Raw genomic sequence first — 17,294 nt, forward strand, 5'->3', positions numbered from 1 at the left:
CTTCTAGGTATTTCCAGAACTTTCGGTTATCCTTAAAAGCACCCATCTTGATAGCTCCTTAAGATACCCACTCCCACTCAGAACTTTGTGATTTGTCACTACATTAGTGATTAAGGGATGGATATTACTTCCAGAACTTAATGCCACGCAATGTTCTATATTCAATTTGAGTGGTACGAGGTTCACCACTTCCCACCAAGGAGATTGGGGTAAAATTCAACTCAGGCAGCAACACAAGCTAAGATCATCTTACTTATGAAATGGTTCAAGATTTATCTCAGTCTCAATGTTGAACTCCCATTATTGGGAAACTATATTTATCAGGCCTACTCAAATCCTGGAGTAGGATTTGAGTCTACAACATTTGGATTAAGAAGCAAGCAATTTACCAAGGCAGGGGATGTTTGGCACCTGGGGAACACTGCAAAAGCAGCTGAAATTTCTGGCAGCAAACAAACTCACAGTCTTGACACAGATGATGTCCCTCCAGATGGTATCTTCCTTCGGAGGTTCCAGCAACTCGAACAGGTTATCCACAATTACCTCCCCAATCATGTCATGTCTTGAAAATCGGTCAAAGTCATAAACGCTGAAATGCAGCTTCCTGTTGCTGAGGTGATCCAGGGGCACTGGGAACTGAAAGGTCTCATTAAAGATGGGGTTGAGTGTCTTTCTGTGAACTCGAGTCTGGAATTTCTTTTTCCGATCAGGAAGCAGGTAAATTTTAACATAAGGGTCTGAGGTTCCGGAAAAGTCTTTTGCCGGCAAGTCCAAGCATTTCAGAATGGTTACGATCAAATGCTGATTCTCATAATCATACTTAAGGGTTAGGTTTAATTTTCCACTCGTTTTCACATCCTCTTGCTCACCATCCTGAGAGTCAACAGACTTCTGTTTATAGAGTTCCGGTTTAATGCGTCCAATACTGGTGGTTGTCTCTCCTCTCTGCAAGCTATCTCTTTGCAAGCTGTCCATACTGAAATCAACACTTGAAACATGCATTTGTCTTGGTAAGTGCCTTTTGAAGGAATTATGCCTATAAAAGAAAAATGGTGCAATCTCTTAAATATCACTGCACTATCACCAGATTGGATAAAAAAATTAATCGTGGCTTTAAACAAAGTTTAACATTTCCTTCTTCGCCCACCAACAGAGCAGGAAAAGATCCGAGATCACGAAGTGTGGAGCTGGATGAACTCAGCAGGACAAGCAGCATCTTAGGAGCACACAAGCTGACGTTTCCAGCCTAGATCCTTCATCAGAAAAATCTGATGAAGGGTCTAGGCCCGAAACGTCAGCTTTTGTGCTACTGAGATGCTGCTTTGCCTGCTGTGTTCATCCAGCTCCACACTTTGTGACCTCGGATTCTCCAGCATCTGCAGTTCCCATTATCTCAGGTAAAGATCTGACATCAGTATCCAACTCACTGCTCAGAAACTGATACACTAATTGATGTTCTGAAGACAGACTATTCAGCTACAGCACTCTTCATGTCCTACATTCCAAAGTGCTCTTCAGCCAGTGAATTACTTTTGCAGTGCCTTCATTGTTCCAATGTAGGAAATGTGCCCACTAATTTGCCAAAGGCTCTGCCAAAGAGATATTCTACTCCATGGCCAAGATATTACTACTCCGAGAGTAGTAAGGGAATGGAACGCTTTGCCTGCAACGGTAGTAGATTCGCCAACTTTAGGTACATTTAAGTCGTCATTGGAAAGCATGTGGACATACATGGAATAGTGTAGGTTAGATGGGCTTGAGTTCGGTATGACAGGTCGGCACAACATCGAGGGCCGAAGGGCCTGTACTGTGCTGTAATGTTCTATGTTCTATTACGGAGGGTTCCCCTGCTCTCCCACAAAATGAAACTGGGTTGAGGGAGTGCTGGTTCAACATATCAAAAACACCATATCCCTACAGACCAGACTGTCAGCTTAAACTTTCATACCCAAAGCCTTGGAGTGGAACCGGGATGAACAATCTCCTGATTAAGAGGAGAGAGTGCTAACCTTACGGATTGCTTCACTTATTGATTGACAAAGGTTCGCTCTGTCCTGACATTCTCATGATAAAACAATGTCAGGGTCATTGATTCATTTCAGTGATCATTCTACGTCAATGGGGCAAGATTTTTTTTTTAACAACGTTATCTGCTTAGGATTCAGCCTAACAAACAGGCTTGGCTTGCAGTCAGGCAGAGCAGACTGGAGAGGTGTCTGAAGAAATAGGTGTCAGTGGGAACAGGCGGGGAGGCCGCGGGCGCAGGCGTGTGCGGGAACAGGCGGGGAGGCCGCGGGCGCAGGCGTGCGCGGGAACAGGCGGGGAGGCCGCGGGCGCAGGCGTGCGCGGGAACAGGCGGGGAGGCCGCGGGCGCAGGCGTGCGCGGGAACAGGCGGGGAGGCCGCGGGCGCAGGCGTGCGCGGGAACAGGCGGGGAGGCCGCGGGCGCAGGCGTGCGCGGGAACAGGCGGGGAGGCCGCGGGCGCAGGCGTGCGCGGGAACAGGCGGGGAGGCCGCGGGCTAAGTTGCAGCCAGCAGTAGAATTTGAGGACGGATGTGATCTATATATGGAGAGACGGCTGTTGGAACTTTTAGAGTGAAGATGTCCTGATCCTCTTGGCCCACTGCCAGTACTGTTGACGCTGCCCTCAGCTCCATACAGTTGCCAAGTTTTCTGAAGGCAGAGAACTATTGTCTCTGGCCACAGTAAAGCAGTGTATAAAGCAGCCCGGATTGGGTCAATACCTGCTCCTTGTGCTGCCTCCAAAACGTTACCCATCAAGTGAGTGGGTTTGGGTTGACTTTAATACCTCACCTGACCCTGTCTGGGAGAGTTTTTTTGAGTCAGCTGTTTGTTTCTCTGTATCAGTTTTATAATTTGTCTCTCTCAAGAGGCCTTTGTTCCCTGGAACTACTGTCTGAACAAAGTGAAACAACCCATCAACATTAGACCTGAAAAGAAGGCTTTCAAAGGATTTTTTTTGCAGATAAAGTGATACAGAACAATGCTGCACCTTTGAAAAAATGAAATTAATAATATTAAAGCATCCAGCATAAGGGAAATAACATGTGACACTCTGTTACACAGCTCATCCAGAACTCAACTGAAGACTGAATTGATTTACTGTTTTAATGCCATGACCTGGCCCAGTGTGGATCGCCAAAGTCAGGCAGCACTCCTGTATCAGGCTTAACCATCTTACCCCTCCCCTCCATGAGCCATCAGCCTCAGGCATCACCCTCTCCAATCCCTGGGCCCCAGGGTCCTGCAGACTCAATAGCTTCTGTCACTCCATAGTCTTTAAGTCATGACCCTCAGATACATTCCTTTTCAGAACATAACCCAACTCGCTCTTGAAAATCTCAGTTGAAGTTGCCACCACCTTGCTATTAGATGGTGAGTTCTACTTCACAACCACTCATTCCACAAGCCAACTTTCCTTCTTATCATAATTGCCAACTACTTTCAATGTAATCCATCCCATTCTTGAACTTTCCATGGGAACTGCTTTGCAGACCCCTCCTGATTTTGACTATCTCTGTCAAACCACCTCTCAATTTAACGTAGTGAAAACAACATGCTGTGGATGCTGGAGATCAGCAATGAAAATACAGAAATCGCTTGAGAGACTCAGCTAACCTGGCAGCAGCTATAGATAGAGTTAACCTTCTCTCAGCCTTCCCTTCTCCAGCTTCAATTTCTCCAATCTGTCTGCATAACTGAAGTTCCTCAGGCCTGGAACCTTCTCTTTACTGTACTTTCTCCAGTGCCTTCACCACTTTCCTAAAGTGTAACCCTCACAACTGCACATCATCCTCACGTTGAGGCCATACCAGTGTTTTATACAGGTTTAACTTAACTTCCTTGCTCTTGTGCTGGATGTCCCTACGGAAAAGCTCAGAATGTTATGCATTTTTTTTTAAATGGTCTCCCAACCCGTCCTACCACCTTCGATCCACATAAAGACCCAAGTCCTTCTGCTCTACACCCCATCTACAATTGTACTTATCATTCCTCCCTGTTGCTTCTACCAAAGTAAAACACTTCAAACTTCTTAAAACTAAACTTCATCCTTCATTCGTCCAACACTTCTATCAACTTTTGAAATTCTTAACCACTCTCACAGTTCGCAAAATTTTCAAGTATTGTGTGTCACCTGTTGTGCTCTAGACACCCAGCTATCAATGTACATCAGAAACAGCAGGGGTCCTGTTGTGGATTCCTGGGGATGTCCACTACAAACTTTCCTCCAATCTGAAAAATATCCATTAATCACGACTCTGTTTCCTATCAATCAGCCAACTGTGCATCCAGTTGCTAATGTCCTTTTATTCCGTGAGCACTAATCTTGTTTGATCTCCCTTTATTGTCAATCTAGGCAGCATGCCATCCCCACTGCAGTGAAATGGCTCTCCTCCATATGTGTCCCATTTCTCACATAGCTACTCTCACCTCTTCCTCTCCATCTCAGAGCTACAATAGGGTTCCCCTCATCCTTACCTCCATAAGGAACGGATCATCCTTCAGACCTAGCATGGTATGACACCTCCCTTCTCTTCCCAACATTCCGATGGGATATTTCCTCCAGAATGTCCTGTCCACTTCTTCCTCTCCCCATGACACCTTCTGAAATAAGCACAGGAGATGCTCTCTCAGACCTTTCACCCCCCCTCTTATTCTCACCATGATGGGCCCCAAACTCTCCCTAGAGGTGAAGGACCAATTTATTTTACTTCCCTCAATATTCAAGTTTGATGCTTACAACCTGATCTCCATTGGGAAAAGCCAAGCATAGATTGGCCAACCATGTTACAGAACAAACATTTCCTTTTTGCGTAGAACCAAGTTATCTGATGGCTTCTCATCTTAGTCTGTCACTTCGTATAGCCACTGACCTCTCAGTTTTAGCCTCCTGCAATATTCAAACAAATATATTTCAACACCAACTCAAGAACCAGCAACTCATCTTTCGACGAGGTATTTTCCAGTTTCAAAGGTAAATTTAACATTTTCAGATCGTAACTTCGGTCCATTTATTCAGACAGCAGTTGTTCATGGTGATTCTACTGTTTCTACTCTTCCCGTAACACTTCATCTCCACTCAACTCTTGTTTGTTCCCTTGTCACACCAGTATTATCAATGCTACAACAACATAGGAGCTGAAGTAGGCTATTCAGCCCATCACGTCTGTTCTGACATTCAATGAAATTCAATGTGGCTGATCTGAAAATCTTCAACTCCAATATTCTATCTTTTCCTCACAACCTTTGTCTTGCCTACTAATTAAAAATCTGTCTATCTCAGCCTTGATAAGCCCGCAGTATTCTAGCTTTGGACTGAATCGTTCCACTTGGGGACCTGCAGCCTCTGGGACTCAACATCGAGTTCAATAAGTTTACAGCCTGATTCCATCCTTCTGTGTTATTTTTACCCACTCCACACCTAGTTCCATTAGGATATGGGTTGCTTTAGGCACAGCCACCCATTTGCACATAGACAAAAGCCCATTATCACATTGTATGGGTCACATTCAGCACAGCTAACACATTTTTTCAGTCTGAGCTCTTTATTATCAATAATTAAGATTTTCTTCTGTCCTGGCCTGCTATCCATTAATTCCATCTTTGCCTACCCTTTTGATATCTCTCCCTGGTTTCGATCTCCATCCCTCATATCTGCTCACCTCTCCCATTCTCCTCCCACCCTGCCTTCCCCACTTCAGCAGAAATACCACTTTTTCCTTGCTACTAACAGTTCTGATGTCACCAGAGTCGCAATACTAATCCTGCTTTCTTCCCAGAGTTGCTGCCAGGCCTCATACAGAATCATACAAGAAGGCCATTCAGCCCATCAAGTCCACACAAACCCTTTGGATCATATCCCACCCAGGCCCTCCTCCTTGCCCTGTATTTCCCACGGCTAACACACCTCGCTAGCACATCCCTGGGGCACTATGGGCAACTTAGCATGGCCTACCCACCAAACCTGCACATCTTTGGACCATGGGTGGAAACCGGAGCACCTGAAGGAAACCCACACCGACATGGGGAGAACGTGCAAACTCCACACAGATAGTTGTCCAAGGCTGGAATCAAACCCAGGACCCGGGTGCTGTGAGGCAGCAGGGCTAACCACTGAGCCACCGAGCCAAACTACTGAAATTTGCATCAAAGATAGCAGGAACTGCAGATGTTGGAGGATCTGAGACAACAAGATCTAAAGCTGGATGAACACAGCAGGCCAAGCAGCATCAGAGGAGCAGGAAAGCTGATGTTTCAGGCCTAGACCCTTCTTCAGAAAATGGAGCATAAAGGCAAGTCAGATCAGTATGTATGAAGGGTCTGATGAAGGGTCTAGGCCCGAAACGTCAGCTTTTGTGCTCCTGAGATGCTGCTTGGCCTGCTGTGTTCATCCAGCCTCACATTTTATTATCAGTATGTATCGTTTGCGCTTTTACTGGTGTTTCCCTTCTGGACATGCTAATCCCCCTGCTCTCTCTGTAGACATTGCCAGATCAGACCAATTTTCCTATTGCCTTCACTGCTCAGGCACTCTGCCAGTTAAGCTAAACACTATGCGGAAGCGATGGCCCAGGGTATTATCGTAGAACTATTAACCCCATGCAATTGGGACCCAGGTTTGAATCCTGCCATGGCAGATGGTTAAATTTCTATTTAATAAGAGAGTAATCCAGAATTATGAGTCTATTAATCAATTGATTGTTGGACAAAACCAACTGTTTCACTAATGCCTTTTAGGGAAGGAAATTGCTATCTTTACTGGGTCTGGCCTGCATGTGACTCCAGCCCGACAGTAATGTGCTTGACACTGAACTGCCCTTTGGGCAATAAATGCTGGCTCATCTCATGAATGAATAAAGAAGAAAACAAAATTTGTATGTCTCCTGCCAGCCACAAACCAATCCTGCTTGGCTTGGTACTAACCTGGAGGAGGTCGTTGGTTCAGTGGTCTGACGTTGCACACGTGTGTGTTTGAGGAGATGCTCCTTGAGAGCCGCTTGGACCTCAGCAGGTATATCGGGAGAGGTCTGGCTGATCTTCATGGCGGTCGCCAGTAGTGTGACTGAATTCTTTCCGTTCTCTTTAATTTCCTTAATCTCCTTTTTCTCTGGAGTTTCCACAGCCTCTGGTACGTCGCTTGATGTTTGCTGAGGGACATTACTTGCGTTAGAGGTGAGATCTTTATTCCTCCAGTACGGCCAGCAAAGCTTCCAAAACACAAACAGAGACACTACCAACAGGGCAAGCCCACAGAAACAGACGACTACAGCAAGCAGACTGACCGAAATGTCTAGGGAGTGGGCAGAGAGGTGGAGTCAAGCAAACAACATGGCAGACAAACAGGGAGGAGAGAAAACAGGAAAAGATTGAGAAAGGAGCTGGTCTCAGAATACCACATCCAAATATCTTTACAACACCCTCCCTCAGTAACCAGCAAAATGATCACGGCTGTAAGTATACAGAGGGGAGCAAGGTCTCACATGGAAGTACTGTGTAGTTTTGTTCTCCTTACACAAGAAAGGATACAATTGCCATCCAGGGGTGCAATGAACGTTCACCCAATTATTCCCTCAAATGTCAGGATTGTCTTAATTTTTTTTTCCTTTGTTAATCTATTTTTCTAACCAACCTGTTAAGAGATGTTATTACATGCCTCCGGAGCAGGCGGGACTTGATCCCAGGCCTCCTAGTCCAGGAGTAGGGACGTTAGCACTGTGCCAGAAAACGGCTCCCTCCAAATGAGGAGAGATTAAGGCCAGGTCTGTATTCCTTAGAGTCTGAAAGAATAACAGGTGTTCTAAAATTCTTCTAGAATTCTTGCAGGTTGTGACAAGTTGAATATAATTAGGAGTCACCACCTGGCTGGTGAGTTTAAACCAGGGACATTATCTTGGAATAAAAGGCAGATTATTTCATACAATGAGAATCTTTGGAAATTATCTAACCCAGAGGCTGTGAAAGCATAATCATTGAGCACATATAAGCCAGAGATCAAGAAATTTCCAGACACAAATGATGCAGAGGGATCTAAGAGTGCTGGAGAATGGCACGGAATCCCTACAGTGTGGAAACACACCATTCCGCCTATTCAGTCCACACCAACCCTCCAAGCATCATCCCACCCCCAGATCCATTCCCTACAACCCTGTATTTCCCATGGCTAATCAATTTAGCCTGCACATCTGTGGACAATATAGCATGGACATGCTACCCTGCACATCTTTGGACTGTGAGAGACGACCACAGCACCCAGAGGAAACTTACGCAGACACGGAGAGAATGTGCAAATTTCATGCTGACAGTCACTCAAGGCTGGAATCGAACCCGAGTTCCTGGCACTGTGAGGCAGCAGTGCTAACCACTGAGCCACTGCACTGCCCCATTCATAGCATTAAGAGGGCTGATCAGCCACGATCTAATTGAATGGCTGAGCAGGGTTGATGGGTTGGATGGTCTACCCCTGCTCCTATGGTGCCATCATTTGGAATATAAAGAAATGACATGACAGCAGTACTGGATCAGAAACTTGGATTGCCACTTTTGGGTCTAAATACAAGGGTATCATCTCCACTTTGATCAGCACTAATGTCCTAACTTCCCAGATATTGGTTCTCATTATTACGCAGCATCAAAAGACAAGCTCTTCAGGGGCAAGGTAGAACTCCATATGTGTCCCTCACACCCCTTGGGTAAGTGGGTCCTCAACTGAGGCCTGAGGATCGGGTTCAAGTCAGAACAGAGATTGGTTCTTGGGTCATTTTGAGTTAGTTCAGGTCATAGATCAAGGGTCAAGCTATGGATCACAGGGTCAAGTCAAATGAGGGTGGCAGAGGAAGTCTGAGGGGAAAGACTGGAAAGCTGAGGAGTGGAGGATTGTGGGGTGAGGCTAGGTATGTGATGACAATGGGTGGGGAGCAAAGATCAGTATGAGATTGGCGGAGGAAGGAAGGTTGAAGTGATCTGGGGCCAGAAGTCAGGAAAGGCAACAAGAAAAGTCAGTGAGATTAAAAAAGGTGAAGTTGAGAAACACAGGTCTAATCCAGATAAATAAATCAAAGACATACTTTGTAAATGGTTTGGAGTTTATCAGTGTAATAGTGCAGCCTTGGGGCAAATCAGTGTTGGGGGCACAGTCTCATGTCGGCGACAGACCCCTTTATTAATTCATTCTGTTTGAAGAATGCTTAAAAAAAAACCTGGATTTTTCCTTTTCTAATAAATTGCTGAAAGAAGAGACATGTTGCTGAAACTTTTCATTTCACCCACATTGGGTTAAATGCAAGAATTGCCGAATGTCAAATGATCACAACAATTTATACAATGGAAGAAACAAAAAGTATACTAATTAAGGTGCCTGTTAATCAGAACCCATTTTCTCCTGTAGTGATTTCACTGGTAATGTCAGTGGGTTGGTAATCCAGACTCCCTTGCTAATGTCCTGGGTGAGACAGGAGTTCAAAGCCTATGACGGCAGCTGTGAAATTCAAGTTCAATACAATCTGGGATTAAAAGCTAGTCTAGTGTCAACCATGCAAGAAAATCCCATCTGGGTCACCAATGTCCTTTAAGGAAGTGAATATGAAATTCTTGTCTTATCTGGCCCACATGTGACTCCAGACCCACAATGTGGTCAACTCTCAACTGCTCTTTGGAATGATTTAGGAAGCCAATCCATTCAAGGGTAAAAGGGATGGGGCAACAAATGCAAGCTTTGCTAGTAAAGCCCATAGCCAATCATCTCGATTGCATTTATCACAGGCCAATTGCTCCGAACTCAATGTAGTCAAATTGGAGTCGGATTGTGTCTGGTGTCATGCTCTTTACCCCAGTCCTGCAACCCTTGCTCTCAGAATTTACTTCATAATATTTACAAGGCAATACCTTTGCTGGGATTTGTCCTCATTTGCTTCCTATGACACAATGGAGCTGCTGTATTTTTACAGAGTTGCTGAGGTAATGGAAACATTGACATTAAGAAACATTCTATAGCTTAATCTTGCTACAAGGCTGCAAAATGTCATGTGATATTATATCATAAGACATAGGAGCAGAAATTAGACCATTTGGCCCACTGAGTCTGCTCTGCCATTCAATCATGGCTGATAAGTTTCTCAACCCCATTCTCCCTGTAACCCTTGAGCTCCTTGATAATCAAGAACCTATGTATCTCAGTCTTAAATAGACTCAATGACCTGGCCTCCACAGCCTTCTGTGGCAGTGTATCCCATAGATTCACCACTCTCTGGCTGAAGAGGTTTCTCCTTATCTCCGTTCTGAAAGGCCTTCCCGTTACGCTAAGGCTGTGCCCTTGGGTCCTAGTCTCTCCAACCAATGGAAGCATCTTCCCAACATTCACTCTGTCTAAGCCATTCAGTATTCTCTAAGTTTCAATTAGAACCCCCCCTCATCCTTCTAAACTCCAATGAGTATAGTCCCAGAGTCCTCAAATGTTCCTCATATGTTAAGCTTTTCATTCCTGGAACCATTCTCATGAACGTCCTCTGAACCCGCTCCAGGGCCATTACATCCTTCCTGAGACATGGGGCCCAAAACTGCACACAGTGCTCCAAATGTGGCCTGACCAGAGCCTTATGAAGCCTCAGTAGTACATCCCTGCTTTTATATTCAAGTCCTCTCAAAATAAATGCCAACATTGCATTTACCTTCCTGACCACTGACTCAACCTGCAAGTTTACCTTGAGAGAATCCTGGACTAGAACTCCCAAGCCTCTTTGCACTTCAGACTTCTGAATTTTCTCCCCATTTAGAAAACAGTCCATGCTTTTATTCTTCTTACCAAAGTGCATAACCTCACACTTTCACATGTTGTACTTCTGTGACCATTCTCCTAATCTTCTGCAGCCTCCCCACCTCCTCAATGCTACCTGTCCCTCCACCTATCTTTGAAGACACCGAAGAAAAATATCTTTTTCTACGCTGACGTATACTTTGCCTCATTAGCACATCACACAGCCAAACTTAAACCCTCATTCTACTGTCTCCTCCCAAGTCTCTAATTATAGCCATTGTAGCAAACGGCCTAAGACACAATGGAACCACCGCAGTGGTCCTGGGATTGTCTCTTGCTGAGGCTTCCTGTGTCTCTGAAGCAAAGCACTAAGCCCATGATCTGCAAAAGAAAAAGGACCTCTTGCATTTACATAGAACCTTTGATAATTTAGGAACAAATTGCATCTAGCCAAAACAAGTTTTTTTATAAGTGGGTGCAGTGACCGTTTTATGGGAAGCATGCAGTGGCCAGTTTTTGCACAGTAAACTCTCTCGAACAGCAACAGGGCAATGACTGGGCAATTTTCTTTTGGGAAATGCCTTCATCTGCATGGGTTTCAGTGGTTGAATTCCTCCATGAAAGCTCTCCATTTCCCTCTCCTTTGAGGCCCCTTTGGTTTTGTTCACGAGATGTGGGTGTTGGTGGCCAGACCAACATTTGTTGCTCATCCCTAATTGCCCCAGACCCGAGTGGCTTGTTCAGCCACTTTAGAGCCAACCGCATGACTGTGGGTCTAAAGGGCATGTGGACCGGACCAGATAAGGACAGATTTCACTTTCCTCAAGGAAATTAGTGAACAGACGACTGTTTTTTTAAACAAGACTCAATGATAGTTTCATGATCACTATTACTGAAATTAGCCTTGAATACAAATTCTACCAGCTTCCACATGGTGGGATTTGAACTCATATCCCACCCTTCACCATCCAACCTGGTTTTTTTTTGGCCAACTGCATGTCTGTGTTGTTGATTGGAGGATCAATATAGATCAGGGCACTGGGGAGATCTCCCCTGCTCTTCTTCGAAACAGTACTATGTGATCTTGCATGTCCCCCCCAAAGAGGACAAATTTGACCGGGGTTTAACATCCTGAAAGATACCACACAATCAATCTGAGGAACACGAGAAGAACCAAAATTGTCAAAAATGTCTTCTTTCCGAACATTCATTGGATAATTTTACGGTTTTTACTGATTCCTGATTGCATAGAACAGGGCAAAAGAATGAGCTAAAACCAATCAGCCTGGCTCATTGGCCATTTACTTATCAGAGCAGTAAGCAGTCACCAAGATCATGCTGGAGCTTAAGGGGTTAAATTACGAAGCCATGGTGCTCAAATTAAGTTTGCATTCCCAAAACTGGAAAGTCAAGGACTGATCTCAAGGTGTTTGCTATGTTATAGGTGCTTCAATAGTACTTCTTTTAATTCATTCACAGGTCGTGGGCATCACTGCCCAGGTCAGCATTTATTGCTCATCCCCAGTTGCCCCTGAGACGATGGTGGGGAGCTGTCCTCCTTTGAATTTTAAGGACACCCACAACGCTGTTAGGGAGGAAGTTCCAGGTTTTTGACCCAGTGACAGTGAAGAAAAGGTGATAATGGGAACTGCAGATGCTGCAGAATCCAAGATAATAAAATGTGAGGCTGGATGAACACAGCAGGCCAAGCAGCATCTCAGGAGCACAAAAGCTGACGTTTCAGGCCTAGACCCTTCATCAGATGAAGAGTCTAGGCCCAAAACGTCAGCTTTTGTGCTCCTGAGATGCTGCTGGGCCTGCTGTGTTCATCCAGCCTCACATTTTATTATCCTGAAGAAATGGTGAATTATTTCCGATTCAGGAAGGCGAGGGGAATCTGGAGGTTATGGTGTTCCCATGTATCTGCTGCCTTAGTTCTTCTCAGTGGCTGAGGTTTTGAGTTTGGAACAGGTCAGGTTCGAGAGACTCATAGAATTAGGAAGATGCCACTGAACTTAAAGAAAGAATGCAGCTAAGGCATTTTCAAATCAGTGAACAGTTTTAGTGTTCCAGGGAGTTGTCACTACATCTTCACTGAAGTGTGATCACCAGGGGCTGCTTCCTTCATTGCTAGACAGCCACTATATAGACTTTAGATGTATCTACACTATGTTTCTAATTAGAAACTTGTGGTGGTAAAAAGAAATTAATATTGTAAAGATTAAATTGCCAGCTTTAGCTCTGTATTACAAATCTTCAATGTTTGAAGAGCACTGACCCACTCTACAATCCCAGCATAACTTGAATGTCCACTTTGACCTAACTGGGTGACCCCTTACTCTGAGATTACACCCTATGGTCTGAGACTTTCCCATAGAGAGAAACAATCTCTCTAAATCTACTTTGTCAAGCCACCTCACGTTTCAATGAAATCTCCCCTTTAAGCGCTGATACATACAAGCCCAACATACTTGATCTCTGGGCTGCCTCCAATGTCAGTATATCTTTGCTTCAATAAAGGATCCAAAACTATACACAGTATTCCAGCTGTGGTCTGACTAGTGCTTTGTGTAGTTTTACTAAGACTCCTTTCACTGAGACATATAAAATAATCTGAGGGTCAGATAGGGTGGATAGGGAGAGCCTTTTTTCTAGGATGGTGACAGCGAGCACGAGGGGCATAGCTTTAAATTGAGGGGTGACAGATATAGGACAGATGTCAGAGGTAGTTTCTTTACTCAGAGTAGTAAGGGAATGGAACGCTTTGCCTGCAACGGTAGTAGATTCGCCAACTTTAGGTACATTTAAGTCGTCATTGGATAAGCATATGGACGTACATGTAATAGTGTAGGTTAGATGGGCTTCAGATCGGTATGACAGGTCGGCACAACATCGAGGGCCGAAGGGCCTGTACTGTTCTATATTCTATATGTCCCCCTTTTGATATATTCCATTCCTTTCCCTTTGAAATAAACACCAACATTCCACTTGCCATTCCTAGTATCTGCTGACCTTGGCTGTTAGTGCTAAATTTCTCTTGCAAATACCTTGGTACATTCTTGTGATGAATCAAATCATCTCTTATGTGACAAGCCTTTTTGTATCTTGGCAACTCAGCAGTTTCAGATTAAAGCTAAAATGTTTGGCTTTTGAATCCAATAGAAGGTGTGATGTTCACAGGAGTCAGAGGTGACATTTTGATTCTTCCAGCTAATGTGCCCATAGGAAGTGGGATGACACTCTGCTTCACATTGAATGGGAGTACTATACCATATATTAAACACTAGCTCTATAATCCAGAGGCCCTGAGTAATGATCTGGGGGCCACAGGTTCAAATCTCACAATGGCAGCTGGTGGAATTTAAATTCAATTAATAAACTGAAATCAAAATCTAGCCTCAATAATGGTAGAATATCCTTTATTATTTTGTGGTGCTTATGGCATTGAGTTCATTAATGTCCCTTAGCAAAGACAATCTACCATTCTTAACCTGGTCGGACCACACTGCAATTAGGAATAATGGGAACTGCAGATGCTGGAGAATCCAAGATAACAAAGCGTGAAGCTGGATGAACACAGCAGGTCAAGCAGCATCTCAGGAGCACAAAAGCTGACGTTTCAGGATGAAGGGTCCAGCCCCACACTTTGTTATATCTGACCACACTGCAATTTTGTTGAACTTTTAATTGCCCTTTGTCTTCACTTCAAGGGGAATTAGGGATGGGATGGAAACCGAGCAGGGAGACAAAGGAGAAAGAAACGAGGATAGGAACAAAAGACAGAAAGGCAAGCGCAAAACAGAAGTTTGATCAAAAAGGGGAAAATTGAGAACGATTGTAAAATTGCAAGGAACACAGTAACTGATCCTAAAGGCATTTATGCATATGAGAAGAAAAAAGATTAGTAAAGACAAATAAAGATCACTCTACAGTTAGAAGCCAGGGAAATTATAATAGGACGCAAAGGAATGAACATGCACTTTGCTTCAGTCTTCACTGAAGTAGGCACAAGTAACCTCACAGTGTTAGGAAACCTAGGGCATAGTGAGAGGATAGAATTGAAATAAAAACCAAATGAACTGCAGATGTTGTAAATCAGGAACAAAAACAAAATTGCTGGAAACGCTCAGCATCTTTGAAGGAAAAAACAGAGTTAATGTTTCAAGCCCGGTGACCCTTCCACAGAATGGAATTGAAATAAATCTGTATTAGAAAGAAAACAACGGTGGGGAAATTAATGGTTAAAGGCTTTACAAATCATCAAAGCCTGATAATCTAGAACTCAAAGCAGTAAAGGAAATGGCACGGTGAACACTGGAGGTTTTGGTGATCATTGTCCAAAATTTTATAGACTCTGGAGTATGGCGTACGTAACCACATTTTTTAAAAAGGAAGAGAAATAAAGAGAATTGCAGACCAGTTAGCCTAACATCAGTTGTGGGGAAAATGCTAGAATCCATTATAAAAAGATGTGATAACAGAACATTTGGAAAGTATTTACAGACTTTGTTTACAATAGGCAAATAATGCTCACTGGATTTTTGAGCATTTTACAAGTAGAATAGATGAGGGAGAACCAGTGTATGCGGTGCATTTAGATTTTCAAAGTTTTTGGTAGTTTGGTGGGAAAAGTTAAAGTCTGGGATTAGGAGGTAATATATTGATTAATAATTGATTGACAGACAGAGAACCAACAGTGGGAATAAATGGTCTTTTTCCACAGTGGCAGACAGGGACTCGTCGGGATCTGTGCTTTGGTCCCAGCTGTTCACAATATTTACAAATGACGAGGGAATCAAATGCAGTATTTCCACATTTGCTGATGGGATTGAGTGTTCTCAGGGGTATGCAAAGAAGCTTCAAGGTGATTCAGACAAGTTGAATAAGTGGGCGAACACATGACAGTACAATGTAATTAAGTTCTCCACTTCAGTGTGAAACATGGAAAAACTGAATTTCTTCACTCAAACGGTAATGAACCCGTGGAATTTGCAACCAAGGAAGGCTGCAGAGGCCAAGTCACTGAAAATACTCAAGGAAGGCTTAGAACTTCTTTTAAGGTTTTAAATGCAACAAGAGGTATGGGGCAAAGCAGGAACTATGGCATCAAGATAAGTGGATTAGCCATTTACATATTGAATGGCACAACAGGGTCAGACGGCCAATATTTCTGTGCTTCTGTAGCAACAAATGTTGCCTCAGCCAGCAATGCTCACACCCTGTAAGAAAGAAAAACAAACATGTAACTTTGGTAACGTAGGAATCTTTAGTCAAGCACAGATTAGTTATTTGGAGTTAAAAGCTTTCAACAATAGGATTTCATCTAGGCTTTTTTTTAACACTATCCATTTACACTCAAAGCCTTGCACCAATCTCCCAGGCACTATAAACACCTCACCAAGTTTTCTGTCCTATCTTTCTCCCTCAGTCGTCACACTGAATTTCTCATTCTCAGTGACTACAATCCTCAACACACTATCCTCTTATCCTGTTGATTCAAACATACAAATTCAAAGGGTTAGTAAATTTGCAGACGACACTAAGGTCGGTGGAGTTGTGGATAGTGACGAAGGATGCTGTAGGTTGCAGAGAGACATAGATAAGCTGCAGAGCTGGGCTGAAAGGTGGCAAATGGAGTTTAATGCAGACAAGTGTGAGGTGATGCACTTTGGTAGGAGTAACCGGAGGGCAAAGTACAGGGCTAATGGTAAGATTCTTAGTAGTGTAGATGAGCAGAGAGATCTCGGTGTCCACGTACACAGATCCTTGAAAGTTGCCACCCAGGTTGACAGGGCTGTTAAGAAGGCATACAGTGTTTTAGCTTTTATTAATAGAGGGATCGAGTTCTGGAACCAAGAGGTTATGGTGAAGCTGTACAAAACTCTGGTGCACTTGGAGTATTGTGTACAGTTCTGGTCACCGCATTATAAGAAGGATGTGGAAGCTTTGGAAAGGGTGCAGAGGAGATTTACTAGGATGTTGCCTGGTCTGGAGGGAAGGTCTTACGAAGAAAGGCTGAGGGACTTGAGGCTGTTTTCATTAAAGAGAAGAAGGTTGAGAGGTGACTTATTTGAAACATATAAAATAATCAGAGGGTTAGATAGGGTGGATAGGGAGAGCCTTTTTCCTAGGATGGTGATGGCGAGCACGAGGGGGCATAGCTTTCAATTGAGGGATGAAAGATATAGGACAGATGTCAGAGGTAGTCTCTTTACTCAGAGAGTAGTAAGGGAATGGAACGCTTTGCCTGCAACGGTAGTAGGTTCGCCAACTTTAGGTACATTTAAGTCGTCATTGGACAAGCATATGGACGTACATGGAATAGTGTAGGTTAGATGGGCTTGAGATCGGTATGACAGGTCGGCACAACATCGAGGGCCAAAGGGCCTGTACTGTGCTGTAATGTTCTATGTTCTATGTTCTATGTAAAACGAGGCCTTGACCCTGCCTTGCTGCTTACTGGCCTGATCTGATGACTCTATATTCCCTCTTAAATATGATATGCTTTTCACCTGTTTATCTG

General features: G+C 44.0%; 1 protein-coding gene across 1 annotated transcript in view; it reads right to left on the bottom strand.

The window, feature by feature from the left end:
- syt10 (synaptotagmin X) overlaps positions 1 to 17,294 on the bottom strand; it is an 89,838-nt gene that overhangs the window by 37,297 nt on the left and 35,247 nt on the right. Inside the window, exons 2-3 of the mRNA XM_048549608.2 lie at positions 6,946 to 7,312; positions 463 to 1,036 (exon numbers count right to left, since the gene is read on the bottom strand). Of these exons, the coding sequence (XP_048405565.1) occupies positions 463 to 1,036; positions 6,946 to 7,312 (941 nt within the window). The remainder of the gene's footprint in view (positions 1 to 462; positions 1,037 to 6,945; positions 7,313 to 17,294) is intronic.

This window comes from Stegostoma tigrinum, chromosome 18, assembly GCF_030684315.1.
Source record: "Stegostoma tigrinum isolate sSteTig4 chromosome 18, sSteTig4.hap1, whole genome shotgun sequence".
NCBI classification, from domain to species: domain Eukaryota; kingdom Metazoa; phylum Chordata; class Chondrichthyes; order Orectolobiformes; family Stegostomatidae; genus Stegostoma; species Stegostoma tigrinum.